This window comes from Penicillium pulvis, assembly GCF_028828015.1.
Source record: "Penicillium pulvis strain IBT 33274 chromosome Unknown scaffold_8_segment0_segment0, whole genome shotgun sequence".
In the NCBI taxonomy this organism is placed as follows: Eukaryota; Fungi; Ascomycota; class Eurotiomycetes; order Eurotiales; family Aspergillaceae; genus Penicillium; species Penicillium pulvis.
In genome coordinates this window covers 6,138,463-6,160,059 of record NW_026643080.1, presented here as the reverse complement: position 1 = coordinate 6,160,059, position 21,597 = coordinate 6,138,463, and the positions used below count along the sequence as shown (strand labels likewise).

Sequence of the window (21,597 nt, the reverse complement as noted above, 5' to 3'; positions counted from 1 at the left end):
TAGCGTGTTTACAAGTTGTTTCAAATCCCTTCAGATCCCAAGTTCAATATCATAGGCCGAATCCGTAAACTTGCGGACCGAGGTAGTGGATCTCCCCGCAATCAGCTTCCAACCTTTCTCCTCTCAACAACCGCCTCCTCAGCTCATTTTGTCCTCACACACGACAAAATGCTCATAATCGGCCTCACCGGCTCAATAGCCACAGGCAAATCAACAGTCTCAACACTCCTCTCAACAGCTCCCTACAACCTCCCCATAATCGATGCCGACATCCTCGCCCGCAGGGTAGTCGAACCAGGCACAGCAGGCTACAAAGCAATAGTAAACTACTTCGGCCCAAACACACCGGACCTCCTCCTCCAAGATCCCGCAACAGACACACCCCATGGTCAACCCTTAAACCGGCCAGCGCTGGGCCGCCGCGTCTTCGGTTCAACAGAAGAACGCAAACGCGACCGCAATGTCCTAAATGGAATTATCCATCCAGCCGTACGATGGGAAATATACAAAGCCCTAGTTTACCACTACATCCGCGGCCAATGGGCCGTCGTCCTAGACGTCCCCCTCTTATTCGAAAGCGGGATGGATCTTATTTGCGGAACGGTCATTGTTGTTGGTGTTCATGACCCCGCTGTACAGATGGCGCGTCTACGTGCGCGGGATGCGCACCTTACGGCTGAGGACGCAGAGAACCGGGTGCGCAGTCAGGGTGATGTGAGGTTGAAGGCGGCCCAAGCGGAGTTCCGGGGGACGGAGGGTGCGAGGGGAGTTGTTGTCTGGAATGATGCTGATAAGACGGAGTTGGAGCGCGAAGTCAAGAATGCTATGGCTAATGTTGCGGCTTCGAGTCCGAAGTGGTGGGCTTGGGCTTTGCTTGTTGCGCCGCCTGTGGGTGTTGGTGTTGCGGTTTGGAATTTGGCTGTGAATTTTGCGACGCAGAAGGGGTGGGAGAGGAAGAAGAATGAGGAGAAGGCTAAGTTATAGATGGTTTCCATGGACGTTGAAATGAGTAGGAGAAAGCTTTTACATGGGGTTCTGTGTCACTACATATTATACTAGACTGCCAGATGGTGCGGAATGGTTGCTCTTTAGCCTGATAGATATGTATAGTTCTTTCTATTGCTAATGAATAGCTATTCAAGATCTATATGTTCGTTTCGACTCGTACTGAGAGTCTGGGGAAATTAATGCCCATGATTTTCATGCCCAAACGCCGAGAGTATGCAAAACGCCAATGCCAACCAACACCGAGGATATCTGATTTTTGAAAGCTCCAAGAGAAGAAACATCTGATGAGATGTGCTTAGTGGTCGCTCTTGCGCTTCTTCTTCTTCTTTGATGATGAGGGTGCCCCCATTAGTTGGGGCCTACCACCAGCGCCTGAAATACTAGTGATTTCAGACAGTTTAGGGGCTCTAGCCTCTTGGGCCTTAGCCCTCTTTAAATCAGCCATGGCTTTCTCAGCTTGAGCACGGCGAGGATCATCGGGCGACAATTGCTCGAGTTGTTCAGCAATTTTCTCCTCTTCAGTTTGTGCAGGCTGGAAAATATTAGCAATGGCAGAAAAAAGAATGCAGAACGATTTACTGACCACTTTGCGTTTGAAGTTGCCGAATCCCCGACGACCTCCAAAGGATAGGTCATCCTCTATATCTAGAGACTCAGTCGCCATAACGTAGGACTGGGGTTGAGGAGGAGGGGAATTCGCAGCGGGTACATCCAGCACCCAGTGAGTTTCACCGGCCTCTGCAGCCTGTCGCGCAATAACCTCTTGTCGTTTTTGCTCCTCGGCAGCGATGGCGGCGGCAATAGCATCCAGATCGGCCTGCGGGGTCGAAGGGCTTTGGTGCTCCATTGACTTGCGTTGGCGCTTGGGGGTGTGTGGGCTCTCATCTGATGACGTGGACTGCGCTTCCTTCGAAGCAGCAGTTGCTGCAGCGCGTTGCATGAACTGTATGTACGTTAGCTATGTCCATAACTCGTAAAGTGACGATGCATACCTTCATAGTAAGTAAGCGAGACGACATGTTGCTCTTTTCTGGCTTTCCAGCCAATCCAATAGAGGCTGGCATAATTTGGAGCAAGAGACCAGCACAAGCTGCTGGTGACAAGCTTGTAAAATTGTAAAGTGAGATGCGGTTGTTGTAAAGCGCAGAATAAAATGTGGCGGCAGAAAAACCGCGAGCTCCAGTCTCAGTTCGAGATTACTTTGTAAGGCAGGCGGTGAAACTCCACCAACCACACCTCACGGATTACACTATTCAGTTTGCAACCTCCGACTTCGAGCAATCCCATCCTAGTCTACTCCCACTCCACTCCGTCCTCAGGACCCAATCTGCCCAGCATGATGTCCTGCAGTCGCCGCCTCACATCTATGGCCTCCTCGGTCCCGCGCTTCGCCGCTCGTACCTACTCCTCGACCGTCCCCCGTCTGCACGAGAACCGCATGCAACCCAATGACCCCTCCCCGCCAGCTCCCAAGCCCAATGTCTCCGCTACCAATGACCCCGATGGCAATGCCGCTCCCATTGCTGAATTGACCGAGATGCGGGCCCACGACTTCCGCGAGCACCCCGCCGTCGGCGAGCAGATCCGCAGCGTCCAGGCCCCGAACCGCTCTTCCACTTGGGCGTCTAGCCAGCAGCCTCGCGAGAAGGCCATGACCGGACCTCGCTTCGAGCAGACTATCATGCAGACTCAGGTATGCAGACCTGCGGCCAAGTGGAACTGAATCCATTGGGCCGGTTCCTTCGAAGTCCGAGAACCAGAAACTAACCATTAACCTAGCCCCGGCCCCTTGCTGCTATTGAGCTCATTCACAAGCAACCCGTCCGGTGGACCAAGTCCAAGGTTGTCAGCTGTGACGGTGGTGGTGGTCCCCTTGGCCACCCCAAGGTCTTCATCAACACTGACAAGCCCGAGATTGCGACTTGCGGATACTGCGGCCTTCCCTTCGTACGTGACAAATGAAAAAAGAAGACTCACACCGAGCCACCGCTAACTTATTAATCGCAGGCCCAAGAAAAGCACAAAGCCTACCTCAAGTCTCTGCCCGCCACCAGCTACCCTCTCGAGTCCACCGGTGATATTGCCGAGGTGAACGAAACCCAGCGCGTTGCCCCCGCTACCGGCGGTCTGGAGCAGCGGTAGACGACTAGCATCCGATTCCTTTTGTCGGCGTTGATTACTTTGTTGCGCGTGTGTTACACTATTTTCATTTTTCTTTTGGGCCTGAGGCCGTGTACAGAAATATAGATCAATGGATCTGCCGTTCGCCCAAATGCGAGCTTGGAAAGTGTCGAGTTGTATCAGCAATCCCCATGGGCTCAAGATGGATTGTTTTCTATTTCCGTGGACTCGCAATGGGTCATGAGTACTTGTGATGACAGCACAAGTCGTATCTTCAGTTACAGCCTTGGAAACCCCTCCACTATAGACGCTCCCGACCATCGATTCACGACTTCTGACCCTGAATAGTCGCAACAACCTTACGCGAATGGCGACTTGTCCGGAATTCCAGGTACCAGATACCCTGCCAGGTTCCGGTCGCCAAAACTCCGTTTGAAATAGGAATATTCACCGAAGCACCAATAAGAGCTGATTTAATATGAGCCTAGAATGCATCGCACATTAGCACATGGATCACATCAACACCACCAAGCCCTCCATCTTTACTGCTCAGGTGCGTATGCATATAAATCATAGCCGCGGGGTATACACACCGGCATATCATCCTCCCCCTCAGCAGAATGGCGATAAAGTTCACCCTTCCGGTCCATGGGCGCAATGCGATCAAGCGCATCACTCATATCAGCGCGAACATCATCATCCCAGTTTTCGTTCAGCGAAAGCGCACAGCTCGTATGCTGCACGAACAGGTTTAGCATGCCGACTTTGTAGTCGTGGATCTCGGGGAGTTGAGATAAGACATGATCGGTAATGAGGTAGGAGCCGCGACTGCGACTGGGTAGTGTGAAGGTTTTCTGTGTCCAGGACATTTTGGTGGTGATTGTGGAAGGTTGAAGGTTGGAGCTTGGGCGGGGAGCGGAATAAGATGGTTTTGGTTGGTGGGGTCTGATGTCACTGCTGTAAGGTAGTAGTTTCACCGACCTCATGGATTTAGGACACTTTATTCAAGGCGCGAAGCTAAATTGTCTCGAGTAGAAAGCTCACGGATTGTATTTGTCCAAAGCTTGGTCTAATTATTGATAGCGGTATTCAATTATATATTCCAAGCTTGGCTCCTCCATTCAATATTATATATCCCAATGCTAAGGAGGCTAATCAAATTTTGGACACTCATTGACGACGTGCAATGCTACCGATAAATATGCTCCTCTATGTCGGCAATCACTCACCTATGCAAGCCGGAATTGATTCTGGGATCAGTTATGAAGCGTCTCACCAGTGTACTGCAACGACAATGGAGGAAGAGCCCGAGGAGGATTACCTGAAGACCCCCGAGTCAAGTCTTTGTATATACTTGCGCAAGATCGAATCCGAATGGAGTATACTCTAGCTTACATGATTACTGAAGCTGTGTTGATGCAGTTGGTCAAGAAGGTTAGGTATCCTACTGTAGAAAGTGATACATATGAATTAGCACAAAAAGTCTAAAACAATAGCGCCTTCATTGAAATATCCGACGCCCAAGCCCACTTTCAGATATATCTCTTGCATGCGACGATCAAACTCTTCCACTTCAACGCCCTTCACACACCTGGGCATGGAGGATCCATATTTACTTCTTCCCACTATATAAAACCTCCAGGTTCTACCAACAGAAGTTAGATTTAACAAGAATAGAGCATAATTGGGTTGAAATGATGATACTCAATAGACTCCTGATATGTTTAACCAGGGGATTTTGTTATGACGAATCGAGGAAACCAATGGTATTGCAGCACATCAGGAACTCCTGCGCTGGGGGTAAGTTAAAGGAAACGCGAACTTGACCCACTCCACCAACTCTCGGCTTAGTAAATACTCGCCTTGAGCCTCTTATGACAACCTGGGGAGTCCTTGGGTTCTTATTTGAGGAGACAGAAAAACGCACCCAAAATAAGCCCAGGAGTATCCTTAGATCTTGCGCCTGGCTGCACTTCGACCATTTGGACCATGATGCAACCTGGATTGTCATGCACAGTGTACTTAAGTGTATTCCAAGTCTCCGGTTAGTTGTTATAATCTTCAATAAATATAGGCTATTCGCCGTGCCACCCATGAAAATATCTTATTGCTATGCACGTATATCTCGAATGAGCCGTGATTTCCTTGCTTTTGGCGTTCATATCTTACTTTTCGATCTGATTCACCGCTGCTCCTTTATCCCCATACCTGGTGAGATCACCCCGGCAGTTTCTTCGATCATATGACCCCGGCTATTCATGCCAAACTGGGTGCACATAGATAAGCTGTTGGCCAAGAGTTTAGAAGCACACTTTCTTGTATGGTAACTTATTCAAGCCACAAGTATAAGCTCAGGACCACGTCGCATTCTTCTGTTAAAGAGAATTTGCCGGGAGAATTTGAGTGGTAGAATGCTAGAATAAAGTTCGGCTAATAATGTGAGATCTTTTTCCAGGCTGAATCACAATAATATGTTCTAGGACCCCTCAAGGAGCCGTAGGGCTGCCAGCTAAACTTTAATCTAGCCAGACCACATAACGCCCTCAACTCAAGTAGTCTTATCTTCAACCACACGATTTGAATGGCGAATTATTTGGAAGACATCGAAAGCACAAGAGCGGGGTCATATAGAAGACTCTAATTTCGGGTGCAACTCTCGGGTTTTCCAAATATGCAGAGACCTCAGGAGCAATTTCTAGACAAACAAGCCATTACACTAAGAAGCCACCACAGGAACGGATCGTAAGGGCTTTTTCATGAGAAGGTAGAGTTGTAGCTCAGACGCTCACAAAGATTTATCAAAAAAGACTCAAGAGGCATTCGATCAGACAGGTCTTTTTTACGGATAACTGAAATGGTTACGAAAGGCATCTATCATTGTGGGCCGGAACAAAACGGCTATCACCGGATATCTTGAAATCAACGGTTATTTGGACAAGCCCCAGCCAGATCCAACTATCACTATAAATTACTTTCGGCATTTACTATTTCTCAAAATCTTTAACTCACAGGATTTACAAACAAAACTTCATACTGTGTGACCATGGGCTCCATATCCGACCCGTCAGCCATCAAAGATAACGGTGTAAGAGACTCGCTATTCTCTAGCCTTTGTCCAACTCCTGCCGATGAACCATTCGCAGTGAACGGAGCATACATCCAAGATACATATCCCGATAAAGTCAACTTGGGTATCGGCGTTTACCGTACATCCGACGGATCACCATGGCCATTGCGAGTGGTCGAGGAAGCCGAAAAACAACTTCATCAAGCAAGTGATGTGAGCCGACACGAATACCTCACTATTCAAGGAGACAGAGAATTTCTTCGATTAGCTTCCAATCTTGTATTTGGCTTCGACCTGGAAAAACAAGCACAGGCGGAAGAAAACAAAAGCCGTGTCGTTTCCATCCAGACAGTCTCAGGCACAGGCGCAAACAGACTCGGCGCGGAGCTTCTAGCTCGAAACTTACGACCAGGATGCGTGTGGGTTCCTGATCCCACTTGGGCAAATCATCATACAATTTGGGAGTTGGCTGGAGTTCAAAGGAAGAGCTATCCTTACTACGACAGCGCTACCAAGTCGTTTGATTTCGAAGGAACGTTCCGGACATTGTCATCTGCCAACAAAGATGATGTTGTCATTCTTCATGCCTGCGCTCATAACCCTACCGGTGCAGATCCAACGAAGGAACAGTGGAAGATATTAGCTGAACTGTGCAAGGCGAAGGGCCTGATACCTTTCTTCGATCTCGCCTATCAAGGCTTTGCATCCGGAAATCTAGAGCAAGATGCGTGGGCTATCCGTCATTTCTTCAGCTATAATCCCCGACTGGAGTTCTGTGTGGCTCAGTCATTCTCGAAGAACTTTGGGCTTTATGGACAACGTGTCGGGGCTTTGCATGTTGTGACTTCCACTGCCAGTGAGGATGTTCCTCAGAACCTTCTGTCGAACCTTTGTCACCTTGTCCGGGGAGAATATTCTATGGCGCCGAGGGGTGGCTCAGAGATTGTGCGGACTGTTCTGGGGAATGAATCTCTCAGGGAAAAGTGGTATGAGGATCTCGTGACGATGAGCGAAAGAATTCGACAGATGCGACAGGCTCTTTTTGATGAGCTGATTAGGCTGCAAACTCCTGGCGATTGGACCCATATTCTGAAACAGGTTAGTCGCTATACTGACTATAATCTCTGCTGGCTTTACGACAACTGACATATATCAGATTGGAATGTTCACCTACGTTGGACTGTCGGAAGAGCAGGTCTCCAAAATCAGATCAAAGCATCATATCTACATGCTGAGATCCGGCCGCATCTCAATCTCAGGCTGTAAGTCTTGTTCACATATGAAATCATTGCTCGAAAATAGTTGCTGACCAGATCCAAAGTAAACGAAAGCAACGTGAAGTACGTTGCGAAGGGCATAGACGATGTCGTACGGTGACTTGTGACTCGACGGGCCTGGGAATAGATAAAAATAACAATATAGAAGCGAAATATCAATAAATGACATGTATTCTATCACAGAAAACCAGCCGAATAGTCACAGGCATTTGGAAACATTTTTTGTTTTCAATTTGGTACGGGCCTAGCCTTGAAAAGCATCTCTATCCTAGAAGCCAGGGTTCTTGACCGTCAACCGTTCAGCCGTCGTCTTGAATAAGCGTGGTAGATCCGTGTCTTCATATACAACCTCATGCAAAATCATCTTAGAAACGGCTTTTGCAGTAGTGAATATCATGGTCATCCCAGCGCCATTGAAACCAGCCAAGATCCACTGGTTTCTCGAGCCTGGGACCATTCCCACATGAGGCATAGCATCTGGGGTCTCGCCCATGACTATTGGCATATTAGCACATACCAGCCAGGTACAGTGAAGGTCTCTTACTTCCAGTCCAGACGAAGTCATGGTGTGCCTCAGCATTCTCCCATCCAAGGAAATGATCCGCCATGACAGAGTCAAAGTGCTCTGTGGCAGCATCGTTGATTAATGTTGTATCATCAGTGCAGTTCCACCATTTCGCCCGATCAAGTTTATCTTCGTAAGTCCACTTCGCACCCCCAAGGATAATCGTATGATCCGGCCTTGGATTGAGATAATCCGCATACTTATTGTCAAAGTGTAGGTTATAGGTATGGTCAAGGAACTTGGGCACTTTGAAAGATGGCGAAGGAGACAGATGCGAGTTCTGGCCTTTGAAGGGGGTAATGACGCCCTTGTACTGCGGTAATATAGCTGTAGTGTAGGCATTGGTCGCGAATATGGTCTTTTTGGCGTTTAGTACTCCCCTTGAGGTGGTCAACCTTGTTTGGCCGGGCAGTTCTTCTACTTCTGTAACACAAGTTTCGGTGAAGAGTGTGCTGCCAAGTTCTACCACTTTTGATAGCAAAGCCGTGACTAGTTTGTATGGCCAAAGAGAGACAGCAGGCACGCTTATCGCGCCTTTACTGTTTTTGATACCAGTGACCTGGAAAATAGAATATTAGAACCAATGCATTAGCTCACCAGGTAGCTGAACATGTACCTTTTCCGACTCGGAAGCGTCAATCCATGTCATATGCTGAGCCCATGGAGCCCCCTCCGCTTGCTGAGTAGACACAAACTCCTGCATCTCCCGGGAATGATCTTCATCAAAAAAGACATCGAAAGAGCGCGTCAGATTAAATTCACAGTCGATCATTTCCTTCTCAATCACCCCTTTGAGAGCAGCAAGCTGATCAAGTTGGTAGGCAACAACCTCTGCCGCCGCACTAGGTCCGTATTGGGCCCCAACCCGCCGCGCGACCCAAGGGGCCAATTTGAGATGACCTCCTTATAGCCGATTAGCAAGTAAACCGAAAGAGATTGGTGCTCTTACCATTGCGCCCAGTCGCTCCTGTACAAGCTTGACGAGCCTCGAGTAAGACAATGCTCGGCTTGGTTTTGAGGTCTGGGTCTGAAAGAATGTGGTATGCTGTGGCTACGCCAGCTAGGCCAGTGCCAATGATGGCTATGTCGCATTGATCTGGCACTTTGTCCGATGAACGAAAAGCTGCCAGCTGATGGGGATTTTGGAGCCAGTATGATGATAAAGGGTTCTCAGCTGGGAAGCCTCTGTCTTTGGTTGTCGAAGACATGCTTGTCTCGCAACTTGAATTGTAGGAGCAGCGAGATATGAGCCAGAAAGCAGATTCCTTTATGCCAAGGTTCTGAAGTCCTGGAATAGTCTAGAGGGGTGAAAGGACATGCAGATGTGATGTGTGATAGAGAGGCTGACTATTAAATAGCCCCTCTTCTCACTAATATTACCCATACCCAAAGCAGTTTAGCATGATCTCGGACCGTAAGAGTTTCGACAGACAAACCCTCCACTGATAGACATTGATGAAACCCCGGAGGTAAGCTTTGGATAGTATGAAGAATATCTGTCTATAAATTGAATCTTAAAGAAGCTATGAATGCTGAGAAATAAAGCCGTAACTGATCAGATTTACTATATGTTTTGGGGTGGCCGGCTCGGTAGGGAATCACGTTGGCAGCAGTAAATTTCTCAGCTGTGGTGAGGCTTTTAAGTATAGTATTTTTTTCGAATGAGTTATCCTTCTGGACTTCAAAGGCTTGTTCCCAATAATTGATACAGGATACATGAGTCTCGATCTCGTGCTTATTAGTTGGTTGTTCCCTTATACCAACCTTGGAAGACGATCCTCTTCAAGCTCCGAATAACAACTAGCTAGGACCTCGCCTCGCAAACGTTACATGCCGTCATTAACTATACGTTACTTAATTATAATCAGCCACACTGATATTAGCGTACCTCGTTGCCACTACCCTAACATTCCTTCACTACACAATTCTACATCTAATGCCGTATCTATCGGAGAATAATCTATACTTATAGCCCCTATCAATTTATCGCATCGCTTTGAATCGTTGAATTCCCTCAAATACTACTCGCAATCCGAAAAAAGTAAGTCATCATTCTGTTCAACTACGTTCTTCTTTCATCAGCCTTCGTCTACAAGCACGCGTCTGGTTATACTTACAATGGGTCATATCGTATTTCCCATGACAATGTGTAGTCTCACTTATTTGTTTCCCTTCAAGCAGCTTGACAAGACACATTCTCCGCGACCCGTGATAGCGGTGTCTGGCCGTACTTGTCTTGTGTCTCGACTGTGAAATCTCTATCAAGAAGCAGCTTGACAATATCGTCAAGCCCTTTCTCTGCCGCGTACGACAGCGGTGTCTGGCCGTACTTGTCCTGTGTGTCGATCGTGGCGCCTCTATCAAGTAGTAGCTTGATGATATTCTCACGCCCATTCTCTGCGGCCCGTGATAGCGGTGTCTGGCCGGAGTTGTCCTTTGTCTCGATTATAGCGCCTCTATTTAGAAGCAGCTTAACAATATCCTCATGTCCGTTCGCCGTGGCCTGTAATAGCGGTGTCTGACCGGACTGATCCCTTGTCTCGATTATAGCGCTTCTATCTAGAAGTAGCTTGACAACATCCTTATGCCCGTTCGCCGCGGCCTGTGATAGCGATGTCTGGCCGTACTTGTTCTGCATCTCGACTGTGGAACCTCTATCAAGAAGTAGCTTGACAATATCCTTATGCCCGCTCGCTGCGGCCTGTGATAGCGATGTCTGGCCGTAGTTGTTCTGTGTCTCGATTGTAGCGCCTCTATTTAGAAGCATATTGACAACATCCTTAAGTCCTCTCTCTATGGCCCGTGATAGCGGTGTCTGCCCGAAGTTATCCTGTATCTCGACTATGCTGCCTCTATCAAGAAGCAGCATGACAATATGGATATGACCGTTCGTCGCGGCCTGTAATAGCGGTGTCTGACCGGTTTTATCCTGTGTCTCGACTGTGGCGCCTCTATCAAGAAGCAGATTGACAGTATCGGTATGTCCGTTCGCCGCGGCCTGTAATAGCGGTGTCTGACCGGACTTATCCCGTGTCTCGACCATAGCGCTTCTATCAAGAAGCAGCTTGACAATATGGATGTGACCGTTCGCCGCGGCCTGTAATAGCGCTGTCTGACCAGATTTATCCTGTGTCTCGACTGTGGCGCCTCTATCAAGAAGCAGCTTGACAACATTCGTATGCCCATTCGCCGCGGCCTGTGATAGCGGTGTCTGGCTAGAATTATTCTGTGTCTCAAATGTGGCGCCTATACCAAGAAGCAGCTTAACAATATCCTGATACCCATTTTCCGCGGCTCTTGATAGTGGTGTCTGCCCGAAGTTGTCATGTGTCTCAACTATAGCGCCTCGATCAAGAAGTAGCTTGACAGTATCATTATGCCCGTTTTCCGCGGCCCGTAATAGCGGTGTCTGGCCGTGATTATTTTGTGTCTCGATTGTGGCACCTCTGTCAAGAAGCAGCTTGACAATATGGATATGCCCATTCGCCGCGGCCTGTGATAGTGGTGTCTGGCCGAAGTTTTCCTTTGTCTCGATTATGGCACCTCTATCAAGAAGCAGCTTGACACTAACCTCCTGCCCGTCCTCTGCGGCCCCCGATAAAGGTGTTCGGCCATGCTGATCGATCATTTCTATGCCAGCGTCACTTCGTGTCAATAGCAACCATACAAGGTCCTCTTGCCCTGTCTTCGCGGCTTTTGATAGTGCTGCGGCTGGATTTTTGACCAATCGTGATATTCTGTCATCAAGGCAGATCTGTTCTGGAAAGACGCTATCTAGTCTCACGCCATTTGGCTTTCTTGCACGCGTTGGGCGACCAGCTTGGACACAAATACTTCTCATGGGGTATTGAGATGGTATAAACATTTTGAGATCAAGTTGTTCAATGCTTTCACTTTGAACCCTCTTGAACTGTCTCATGGTTAAGAAATAGTCTCTTAAATAGATGGCGATCAACCTATCTCCCCCGCTTTTCTCTTTGCAGTCGAGAATTGCGAGCCCTAGGCCTTTGCCTCCCATTCCTATGAAGGGTAGGTCCAAATGAACCCCTCTATTACTCATAGTAAAAGAGCTGCCAAGAGCACTGAATGCATTGGATCGGATGATACTATGGCAGTGGGCGAACGCGGTTGGGGAGGTGGCAAGAAGTCCGCCGCGGTTATCGGGAGACGACCATGCGAAGATACTATTATCATGCGAGATCCGCATGATCTCCTCCTGAAGTCTAATAAAGGCGGTTTCTCCTTCCCCGTATATCAGTGGCATGTTGACGTTGAATATACCCATTAGAGAATAGGCGCGGTCCTCAATCCTAGAAGTCTGTCTTTTTGCAGCCCATGACATTCTCTGAGCGACGCTAGATGTTTCAAGGTCTTCTTCTCCCGATAGGATACCAATAGGGATACCTGTGCATTTAGATATCTCATCTAGAAGATCTGCTTTTTCTCCTAGTATTTCCCAATTCTTGTTAAGAAAAATAACTCTTGATGGAGCAATCAACTCTTGAAGGGTCCAGCCCCTAGTAAGCCACTTGCTCTTTGGGATATCGTCTTTGGATTGTACGTCCGCAAGATATGTGTAGCACACCTCGGCGTTTTGGTACCAAAGGTACATGGAATTGATTGCCTCCGACAGTTCGGCACTGCTTGTCTTATCAATGCAACAAGTATCAATCCAAGCGTACTCATAGCCATGTGATTTGGCTAAGAGGCAGCATTGCGTGATTTTCTCGTATCCGCTCTTTTGCTTTGCGCTGGCCTTGTTAATTTCCTGAAAACTAACTTCCCCCTCTGACCAAGTATGTGATAAAATAGCGTATAGCGGTATTTCATAGTCCGTGAATTCTTGGATTGTAAAGTCGCCCGTTTCCGAATTTTGCGTGTTTAGTAGACGCATGTTTTAGTTTAACGCGAATACTTCGTTGTCTTCCGTAAGTGTTTTAATAAGGCTTCCTAGTGCGGCGTTCCAGAGGGAAATGGATATTAGGGAGGGTAAATCAGGGAGAGCGAATCTTGAGGGCGCTTAGATTGGGACGTGAGGGGGTCGGCAAGTCTGACTGGCTCTGGCTCAGCTCGGTGACGGCGAATTTGATGATATTGAGTGTTTATAAAGGCCCTGGTAGGTATTTGGTCATGGAAGAGGCAGTCAAATTGATCTGGGTTAGCCGCAGGAGAAATATTATCTTTACAGACGCCCGTGGCCACGATTTGTGTGCGTTGTACATATGTGACGTTGCCCTGCAGCCATGATATTTATAAAAATCAACCAATTATAAGTTGCCATGATAGCCAATACTTATGTCTCCACAGCAAAAAGTAGTCAGTAAAACTGATCATTAGAACTGATCTTCTTGGAGGATTTTCACTAAGACAGGCGGCCCAAGGGCCATTCCTGTAGCTAAGTGCCGATATTAGCACCTGACACACCTTGTTTCAAGTCATCATCTTCTTATTATAATAGTACCGCTTCACAGCCTAGCTATCTCTGGGATGCTTCTCATGTGCAGAGACCTATCTTTCCGTCCCCTCTTCCACGGATTATTGTTGTTCCCCGTTTCAAGGCTAACGATAACAATCCCTTTGTCTAAATTTAGCAATCAAGGATTCTACGCCCATGATAGAGCCGCCGAGCTTTAATTAGTTACGCACGAAAGATCGGGACAACCACGCCCTATACGTAACTAGACTTATGGCACTAGTCCTGACATCTCGTCTTGCGTGATGATATATATTACCCTGCATTGCATTTGTTCCGGACCACCGAGCTCCACCACTACGTACTTTGTCCTGCCCGACTCATCACCACCTCTACGCAACCTTAGAACTTTTAACGTATTTCACAAGCGAAAGAGTCACCCCAAAACACTTAGCAAATGCGATTTCATATCTGAGCAACAACGCATCCAAATCCAATCAAATTTTAGGTACTATTGCTTTGGGATATTATAATTTGGCTTTGGAGTTTGGTGTATTTAAATGGAGAATCCATGGATTTACAAGGTCACCCATTCAAACACACCGTGACTTGACCACTTAATCAGTATATATACGAATTCTTTGAATCAACCCCGTGACATCTTACTCATATCATGTTTGACACTTTCCAATGTTGAGATAATGAAATATCTAGAAACTGACTCCCGAGGTCGCTAGATGATTCGCGCCCTTTTCGCGAATGCTATAAACAGCACAGAAAACCCCAAGATGAATGCTAGAATGCTAAGCCACCATTTAACATTCCCCTCCACATACTGTCCAGGTACATTTATGTTCATACCAAAAGAACCAGATATAACCTGCATTGTGACGATAATCGTACCGATAATCGTCACCCGACTCAGCGTACTCGCGAGGCTGTTACGCATGCACGTCGAGTCAAATTCAAGTCGGCCCAGATATTTAGATTGCGACCGCGAGAGCATCTGCTCAGCACTGGTCAGGTTAGACATCATTGTCAAGACGTGATCTTGAATATCGCGAAGATAAATTGTGATCTCCGCAGCCGTGGCCCCTGAGTAACCGCAGTGGCGGGCAAAACAACGAATAAGATCGGTTTTATCGTGCAGAAGTCGGCGGATCTGGGTAACCTCCTTGCGACACTTGGAGATATTCTGAAGAGCCAGACCGATTTCATCGGGGCGCGTGATAGATAGACCATCTTCCATCATCTCGACTCCGGTTTGAACACGGTCGATGAGTGGGGCGAAGCCATCCACGATATCGTCACTAATACTGTTAGTTAGATCCTATATTTTGCGCGAGATAAGAGAAAATACATGAGCGCATAGCAGATCCAATCACTCGTCGGCGAAAAATCGCTCTGATGGTCCTTTATGCGTTTCCAGACGTGGGCGGGGTCTTGGCCGTCGCCGAACGTGATGCTGAGAATTCCCTCGGGAAACACAATGCCGTAGAAATTGGCCGCCGAGGAGTTAGGAGTATTTGTGAGTCCAAGTTGCCGCGGTGGAAGAACAGATACAAAGTAATAAGATCCGAAGAGCTCAACTTTCTCTCGAAGTTCGCGGACCTTAATATCTTCGGTGGTCAGAGGGTGGAGCCCGAACATCCGCGATAAAAATTCGATATCGTCGTCGGATGGCGACGCAACATGAAGCCACCATAATCCTTTATGGACACCTGTCTCCCTAAAGTCCTTGAAGGGTTCACAAGTTGATTGCAGCTGCGAGAAATCGTTGGCGTGGGTCACGGTGTCGAGATTGGAGTTGAAAAAACTGTAACGCGTGTCGCCGGCAGATTCTGCTGTTCCCAGTTTTTCTTCAAGGGCACTGTAGGCACGCCCCGGGGAGACCGTAGGCCCCATGCTCAGGAGCTTTGACGAGCAGACTCAAATTCGCGCACATAGGTTTCGTTGTGTTGCGAGTGTTGCGTGGGATGAGTTGCAAATCTTTTTTCGCCGCAAGGGGGAACAAGTCTTGGCTTTGTGGCGGAGTTGCAATATCCGTCCCTCGTTGAACATGAGTAACCACGAAATATTCGCTGTGCAAATTAATTACGGTCAGGGAAAGATGTTGTAAATAGAGGAATAATCGCCTTCTGACGTCAATTCTTTTATGCTTTTCACCGATACTCTTTGACCCTACTGCACATCTAATCCTTGGTATCGGAGCCAATCAAAGTTTTCCCTTGCTTGCATGATGCATATGCTTTTTATGTTCGAACTTAATGCTACTGAATGAGCCAATAATTTTCAACTAATATCGTCAGAAAATATCGATTGACCGCCAACTTCTGCGTGAGCAGGAAGTGTTAGGGGCTTAATAACCGGTAGTCTTCGTTATATTAAGCGTTTCGGTACTTATCGCGCTTCCCCAATTAGGATTCAGAGTAACGAATTTCAATATATCAAATTGATTACCGCCTACCATATGTTTTTCTTCAGTATTTATGACCAGCAAATGATGTGGGACAACGCAGAATCTTTATCAGACGGGAGATCACAGATTTAACAGGTTTCAATGTTCTCATGATATTTGAAGGAGATCCGGCGCTGAACTTAGGACTTGCTGGCTCAATAAACGACACACTTGATGCATGACTGCCATTGATCCAGTCAACCTTGGGTATGGAGGTCATCGGGACCCAACACCGCAGTTTGGAAGTAGACGAGGAAAAAAGGTACCAAAGGGTAGAGGAACTGATTTAAATATGAGACGTTCCGGGCATATCAATAGCAACTGTCTGTTCCTTTTGACTGAATTCATGGCAAGTCAGGCCGGTACCAGTTTTTCGCTTGTAGATACGCAACTGACTTTAATCCATGATAGAACAACTCCGTCTTGCCCTCTTCGTTCCTCTTCTCACTCGCGATAGTCAATACACGCCATCTTCCAAGGCCCCGTGCTTTCATTCTTCCTCCAACATATCTCAATCATCATCAAGGTTTGAAAGTCAAGACACAGGAAACACACAAGCAGACTGATGCGTGACTAGTCTCAAGGTCTCACTTTTCACCATGCCACCGCGTCGAAATCTCAATCGAACCTGGAGAGAGATTGTTTTGACTCAGTATGCCGCTGATTTGGAAAGGGAGCTGGAAATGGCACAACGACCCTCTCCATCTATTCAATCGGAGATAGACCAACCATTTCCAATTGAGTATATCATCAAAGCCACCGAATGGAATCGAAACGTCATCATCACCATCCCAAGAAGACTTACTCTCGACGACTTGTGTCGCTCTCTCAACGCTTGTCGGCATACAAATTATCCCACGCCAGATTATCATGACGCAAATTTGTCGGTCCGACGATACAATCCCCCACCTCGGCCCTACTCCTCTTGCGCAAACTTTCTTGCGCGTACGAATAGCCCTCCTTCTCAAGGAACCTCGAGAAGAGACCCACCACGCTGATGTGAGGACTTTATTGACACGAATCGGCATGAACCCAAGCGAGCGAGACGAGAAACCAAGAGCAGATCTTGATGTCATCATGTACAATTAATTCTCAACTAGTTAAGATGCATCACAAACACTGGCTTGCACCAGGGGCGGGTTACTAGTAGCACTTCCCCAGTCAGCAGATCCAAGAGCTTGACCGGCCACAGTACTGTTGTCGGAATGGATCTACTACTTATTAGCAAGTGACTTCATACAAAACATGTCATACACACATAGTACTGAGGGCCAACATAGTGCCACCAATCATCACTACGATAAGCATCATCCAAGGACTGGCTGATAGGATCGGTGAACCCCGTGTTACGGGTATCAAAGTTAGGATGTTTTGACCAAGCCACATAAACCTTAGGATGATCTTCATCCTGCACACCATTCGGATCTTTAGCATCGCCAGCATTGATCTGATCCGTCGTCAAAGTATTTTGAATATCACCCCAAGCTAAATTATGGTATCCGCTATGAGCGGACAGCAATGCACGCGAAGGCGCCCACATGTCATTGTCATCGCGCGAGTGAATGATAACCACCCGTTCCCAATCACTGCAAAGATTAGATGGCTTCATGTATAGGGAGATTATATTCTTACTAGTTATGACCAGTCTGGATCACACCAAATGTCGCGCCATCCTTTTCATAGAAGAGGTTGTAGACAACGCGCACTTCAGTCTCATTGCACTGCTTAAACGTGTAGTAGACTGGGAAGGCGGGCCCTGGATTCCCAGTGGCAACACCAGGGTTGCGGCAGTTGCATCCTACATTTGGGTACTGGCATTGGGCTGCGGCTGGGGTCTTGTGAGCGGCGTCGTAAGTGTCCGGCGTGTTTGGGGACCCGCCAAAGGCCCAGGTTGGATAGCAAGGGGGGTTGATTCTCGGCTTGGGCGAAGAACCACAGGGGCGCGTAAAGGTTGGCTAGGTCTGCGCCGCCGGCGCTGAGAAGCGAAGTCATCTCATCGTCGGTGATCTGCGTGACGGCTGCGACAGAGCCGGCCAATATGGCCATGCAGGCCCAAAACTTAAGCCACATATCTTAAATCACCCACCAGGCCGAAAGGCGATCTAGTGTGTTAGAGACCCATTTTTTCGCGGCGGAGGGGTTGCCTTTAAAGCTGACCTCCTTGAAGAACCCCGAGGCAGATGGAGAATGCCCAGCGGAGCTAAAGTGGACGTGTTTCCTGTTTAGGAGATGATGAGCTAAGGGTCACATCGCGTCGTGAAGGAGTGGCGCATGAGCACGGAGCGGCCGACGGGGCGGACTCATCCCTGTCGGAGGAGAATTGGCAAATGGAAGTTCGGGAACGCTGTTGCCAAGACTTGAAGCTCATCTGATCTAATCTCAGCTTTAATTATTTGCATTAGCCCAGTCAGCGTGTGGTGGATACGAAACACGATCCTCCAATCCCAGTATAATGTAGTCAACGTGCGTGTTCGATTGATCTATGATATATGCAACAAAATGTGAAGATCGCCATGTGTTATATTTTCGGGGTAGAAGTATGCAAGTCCGTCGCGTGATTTCGTTTTCCTGTCACGTCGAATGCATTCACTGGGTTGGGTTACCAGAGTCATCGAGCAGCTGACTTTTTCCATCCATCTCAGTCCATTTGGGTAATCCGTCGGGCATGTCAAACATTCGCTGTTTGTAAAAGATATGACACCTAAGATCATCAGCAAGCGAGTTCAAGTACAAAGTGCACTGCAAATACATACGTTGGCTTAAAAAGCTCCAACATTTTCCGCCGCTCATCTGCCGTACCCTCAAACTGGATCAACTGCGGATACAACAAACAGGTGTTACGTCCCTCATCCATAATGAGGGTATGACAGAAGCTGCACGAAACCTTGGTGGGCATGTCGTATTTCTGAGAATTCAGAGAAGAGGAGAAGAATGACAGGCCACTGGAGCCCTTTGCGAACGAGAGATCTTGTTTATGAAAGATCGCTGCCCATTGCATAGGCGCACCGTGCATGACCTGGCATCCTCGACAATGGCAAAACTTGGCGTTTAATGGTCGCTCGCGGTTCAAAGAATAGGTAATTTTTCCGCATTTGCACGAGGCTGTCCACTTGATGGGTCCGAATTCATCGTGACTTTGGATGTGATATGGTGGACGATGCTTCCAATGTTCGGCATCTAGTGTATTTTCGGGGTAGACATTGGTGAAAGCTGGCGAAGGCAGCGGGAGCTCGGTGGAATGAATGCCCATTTCAGTCATGATGAAGGTTGTTCTGGTGTTACTAGGCTAGTCAGGATTGAGGAGATGGGTTTTATTTTGTACTCCTTTATGTGGCGAATGCTCCATGATGTCAGTTGCCAAGGATAGGAATTTTTAAGGTCAACTATGATGTTGTTTATGCCAGAGGTGGAAAAAAGGTACGTGACTCGACTGCAAACTCGCCAATCCTCCTTCTTTTGGACTATCTCTTCTTTTTTTTCATTCTCATACTATGATTCGTTAATTTGCCCCTTTATATTAACGATTGACCCTTATTCGTCTCACTTTTTTTTTCACGTTCGTTAGTGATGTCATTGATGTGAATCCAAGCTTCAGGCAGGTTTGGCGGAGAGATCCAGATCGACCTGGTATCTGGTTCCACCAGTGGGAACAGTTTTGGGGTAACCTATCATATTGCATTAAATATGTACCTGAAAGGGCCCACTCATCCGTTGAAATTTAATATTATATACAAATTAAGTGACATGTTGACCGTTACCGAAACATTGGCGAGACAAAGCGCGGGGCGTTCATTGGGCGTTTCATCCCTGCTCAACAGCGGGCCCTGCATTAATTGGCGTCTTTCATGTTCAAAGCCCGATCTTTCTCCCCATCTCTCCTATCTCTCCTCTCTTCTGCATCGCTCATCTACACAAGATGGGCCTTTTCGACAAACTCAAGGCCAGTCCTCGGCGTAGTCGACGCAGTGTGACCCCTGCGACCGAGCCGCCAACGCCGCCCCACTCTACCGGTCGCGATGCGACCAGGAAGCTTCCCCGCGCTGTGCTGGTCCGCATCTTCAGCTTTGTTTGCCCCCACGCATTGGACGACTCCTATGATACCTCGGAGGATTCTATGACAGATGGCTGCATGCTCTGTGACATGCGAGACCTCGCAAACTGCACTACGGTCTGCAGGCGCTGGTTCTCCGAAGCACACGCGCTCTTGTATGCCGCCCCACCATATTTTTCGTTCAAACCGCTAATCTGGTATTCAATAGATATACGAATGTTCGGATTGATCCTGTGCATTACTGCGAGCTCGAAGTTCAACTAGCTGCCAAACGAAAGCGCCGCTCCTTTTTCGACCGAAATGGCGATCCCATCGATGCCCCGCAGGTCCGCCTCGAATTGTTTATGCGCTCTGTCCGTGAATCGCGACACCTGGGGAAGTTGACCTTGTCTCTCCGAATGCCGTATATGACTCGCGAGGCCAACAAGGCCACCATTGCCCGGACGATTTCCGTACTTCCTCACCTTCGTTATGTCGATCTCCCGACTGGTCTGTTCAGTGACGAGGGCTCGTGTGTGACATTGAAGCAAGAGTTGATGGCCTCCTGCCCCGATCTTCGGCGCATGAGCTACAAACATGGCGCAGAGGGGAGTTTTGCACGACTACCTGAAGCACCACGCTGGATCAATCTTGAAAAACTGGAGCTATCGGGCTTGCATATAGAAGCTGGAATCCTTCGAACCGGCTTGGCAGCATTCTCAAAGCTCAAGGACTTAACATTGGATGATCTTCCGTGGCTCGATGACTCGGCATTTGCAGTGAATTCTACTTTGCCTCCCTTCCCCGCCCTCGAACAGCTCACCATCCGGGATACGCCACAACTAACAGCGGATGGACTGGTCGCATTCTTCTCATCCGCAACTAATCGCATTGCACTACAAGGATTGACACTCGCATGCACTGGTGTACTTCCATCAACCCTGTACCAAGTTCTACAGGCAGCTCCACATCTCCGCAGCCTTTCTATCATCCAGGAAGTATCCCGATCTTTCCCCGCCGAGAAGATCCCTCCGTTAGCATCACGATCACTCCAGCTCCTGCACTACGAGATCACCTCACAGACAGAGACTCACGGGCTCCCTCCCGCTGCCAACTCCTATTACACATACTTGATTTCCTGTCTCATGTCGCGCTGTCTCCCAGCCCTCCGCGATTTATACGTCCGCGACGCCCAATTCCCCGATACCCTGCTATTGGCTCCCCCGCCTCGACTATTCGGCGGTGGCGAAAATGGCCCTCAGATGATGGGCGGACTCTCGCAACCTTTGAATGTATACAGTAAAGGCCTTGATGAGCTCGAATGGAACTTCACGCCCTACGAACCGGATTCCGCGCTCGGCAATAGAGGTACCACAACGCGTCCGGTGAGTTTCCAGGAGGCTCAACTGAGTCGGTCCTGGGGTGGAGATTCTCGGAAGAGTGTACTGGTTGGAAATGGATTTGGCGGATTCCTAGCTGTGCCGGAAGATGGCGAGCGACCAATGAGTAGTAGTGGGTACAAGCGATCAAGTCGGCAGGACTTGTGGCGGTGATTATGGAAATTAAAATCATATGGGAAATGGTATCTATGAATTAATGACGCATATGCAATGCATATTTCAATTTGTACATCATCGGGATCCCGATCAGGATAGATC

At 48.1% G+C, this 21,597-nt stretch overlaps 11 protein-coding genes across 11 annotated transcripts; 4 read left to right on the top strand and 7 right to left on the bottom strand.

The window, feature by feature from the left end:
• Positions 1–168: 168 nt before the first annotated feature.
• On the top strand, positions 169–984 carry N7503_011736 (putative dephospho-CoA kinase; the record flags this gene model as incomplete). Its single annotated transcript, XM_057071282.1, has 1 exon — positions 169–984. The coding sequence occupies one exon, from the start codon at positions 169–171 to the stop codon at positions 982–984; it is 816 nt and encodes a 271-aa protein (XP_056917893.1).
• Positions 985–1,303: 319 nt separating this feature from the next.
• On the bottom strand, positions 1,304–2,072 carry N7503_011735 (uncharacterized protein; the record flags this gene model as incomplete). Its single annotated transcript, XM_057071281.1, has 3 exons — positions 1,304–1,540; positions 1,592–1,951; positions 2,001–2,072. 3 exons carry the CDS (start codon positions 2,070–2,072, stop codon positions 1,304–1,306), a joined length of 669 nt encoding a protein of 222 aa, XP_056917892.1.
• Positions 2,073–2,344: 272 nt separating this feature from the next.
• N7503_011734 (zinc-finger domain-containing protein) lies at positions 2,345–3,150 on the top strand (the record flags this gene model as incomplete). The annotated part of the gene is made up of 3 exons (XM_057071280.1): positions 2,345–2,701; positions 2,788–2,955; positions 3,016–3,150. 3 exons carry the CDS (start codon positions 2,345–2,347, stop codon positions 3,148–3,150), a joined length of 660 nt encoding a protein of 219 aa, XP_056917891.1.
• A 304-nt stretch (positions 3,151–3,454) lies between these two features.
• Positions 3,455–3,998, bottom strand: N7503_011733 (YjbQ family protein; the record flags this gene model as incomplete). The annotated part of the gene is made up of 2 exons (XM_057071279.1): positions 3,455–3,613; positions 3,723–3,998. The coding sequence occupies 2 exons, from the start codon at positions 3,996–3,998 to the stop codon at positions 3,455–3,457; spliced, it is 435 nt and encodes a 144-aa protein (XP_056917890.1).
• A 2,174-nt stretch (positions 3,999–6,172) lies between these two features.
• N7503_011732 (pyridoxal phosphate-dependent transferase) lies at positions 6,173–7,573 on the top strand (the record flags this gene model as incomplete). The annotated part of the gene is made up of 3 exons (XM_057071278.1): positions 6,173–7,294; positions 7,353–7,458; positions 7,518–7,573. The coding sequence occupies 3 exons, from the start codon at positions 6,173–6,175 to the stop codon at positions 7,571–7,573; spliced, it is 1,284 nt and encodes a 427-aa protein (XP_056917889.1).
• A 168-nt stretch (positions 7,574–7,741) lies between these two features.
• Positions 7,742–9,246, bottom strand: N7503_011731 (NAD(P)/FAD-dependent oxidoreductase; the record flags this gene model as incomplete). Its single annotated transcript, XM_057071277.1, has 4 exons — positions 7,742–7,968; positions 8,018–8,597; positions 8,655–8,941; positions 8,988–9,246. The coding sequence occupies 4 exons, from the start codon at positions 9,244–9,246 to the stop codon at positions 7,742–7,744; spliced, it is 1,353 nt and encodes a 450-aa protein (XP_056917888.1).
• A 965-nt stretch (positions 9,247–10,211) lies between these two features.
• On the bottom strand, positions 10,212–11,666 carry N7503_011730 (ankyrin repeat domain-containing protein; the record flags this gene model as incomplete). Its single annotated transcript, XM_057071276.1, has 1 exon — positions 10,212–11,666. One exon carries the CDS (start codon positions 11,664–11,666, stop codon positions 10,212–10,214), a length of 1,455 nt encoding a protein of 484 aa, XP_056917887.1.
• Positions 11,667–14,184: 2,518 nt separating this feature from the next.
• On the bottom strand, positions 14,185–15,356 carry N7503_011729 (magnesium transporter CorA family protein; the record flags this gene model as incomplete). The annotated part of the gene is made up of 2 exons (XM_057071275.1): positions 14,185–14,761; positions 14,812–15,356. 2 exons carry the CDS (start codon positions 15,354–15,356, stop codon positions 14,185–14,187), a joined length of 1,122 nt encoding a protein of 373 aa, XP_056917886.1.
• A 1,653-nt stretch (positions 15,357–17,009) lies between these two features.
• N7503_011728 (uncharacterized protein) lies at positions 17,010–17,979 on the bottom strand (the record flags this gene model as incomplete). Its single annotated transcript, XM_057071274.1, has 4 exons — positions 17,010–17,120; positions 17,168–17,495; positions 17,542–17,665; positions 17,712–17,979. The coding sequence occupies 4 exons, from the start codon at positions 17,977–17,979 to the stop codon at positions 17,010–17,012; spliced, it is 831 nt and encodes a 276-aa protein (XP_056917885.1).
• Positions 17,980–18,495: 516 nt separating this feature from the next.
• On the bottom strand, positions 18,496–19,168 carry N7503_011727 (uncharacterized protein; the record flags this gene model as incomplete). The annotated part of the gene is made up of 2 exons (XM_057071273.1): positions 18,496–18,610; positions 18,663–19,168. The coding sequence occupies 2 exons, from the start codon at positions 19,166–19,168 to the stop codon at positions 18,496–18,498; spliced, it is 621 nt and encodes a 206-aa protein (XP_056917884.1).
• A 657-nt stretch (positions 19,169–19,825) lies between these two features.
• On the top strand, positions 19,826–21,492 carry N7503_011726 (F-box domain protein; the record flags this gene model as incomplete). Its single annotated transcript, XM_057071272.1, has 2 exons — positions 19,826–20,115; positions 20,169–21,492. 2 exons carry the CDS (start codon positions 19,826–19,828, stop codon positions 21,490–21,492), a joined length of 1,614 nt encoding a protein of 537 aa, XP_056917883.1.
• Between the last annotated feature and the right edge of the window lie 105 nt (positions 21,493–21,597).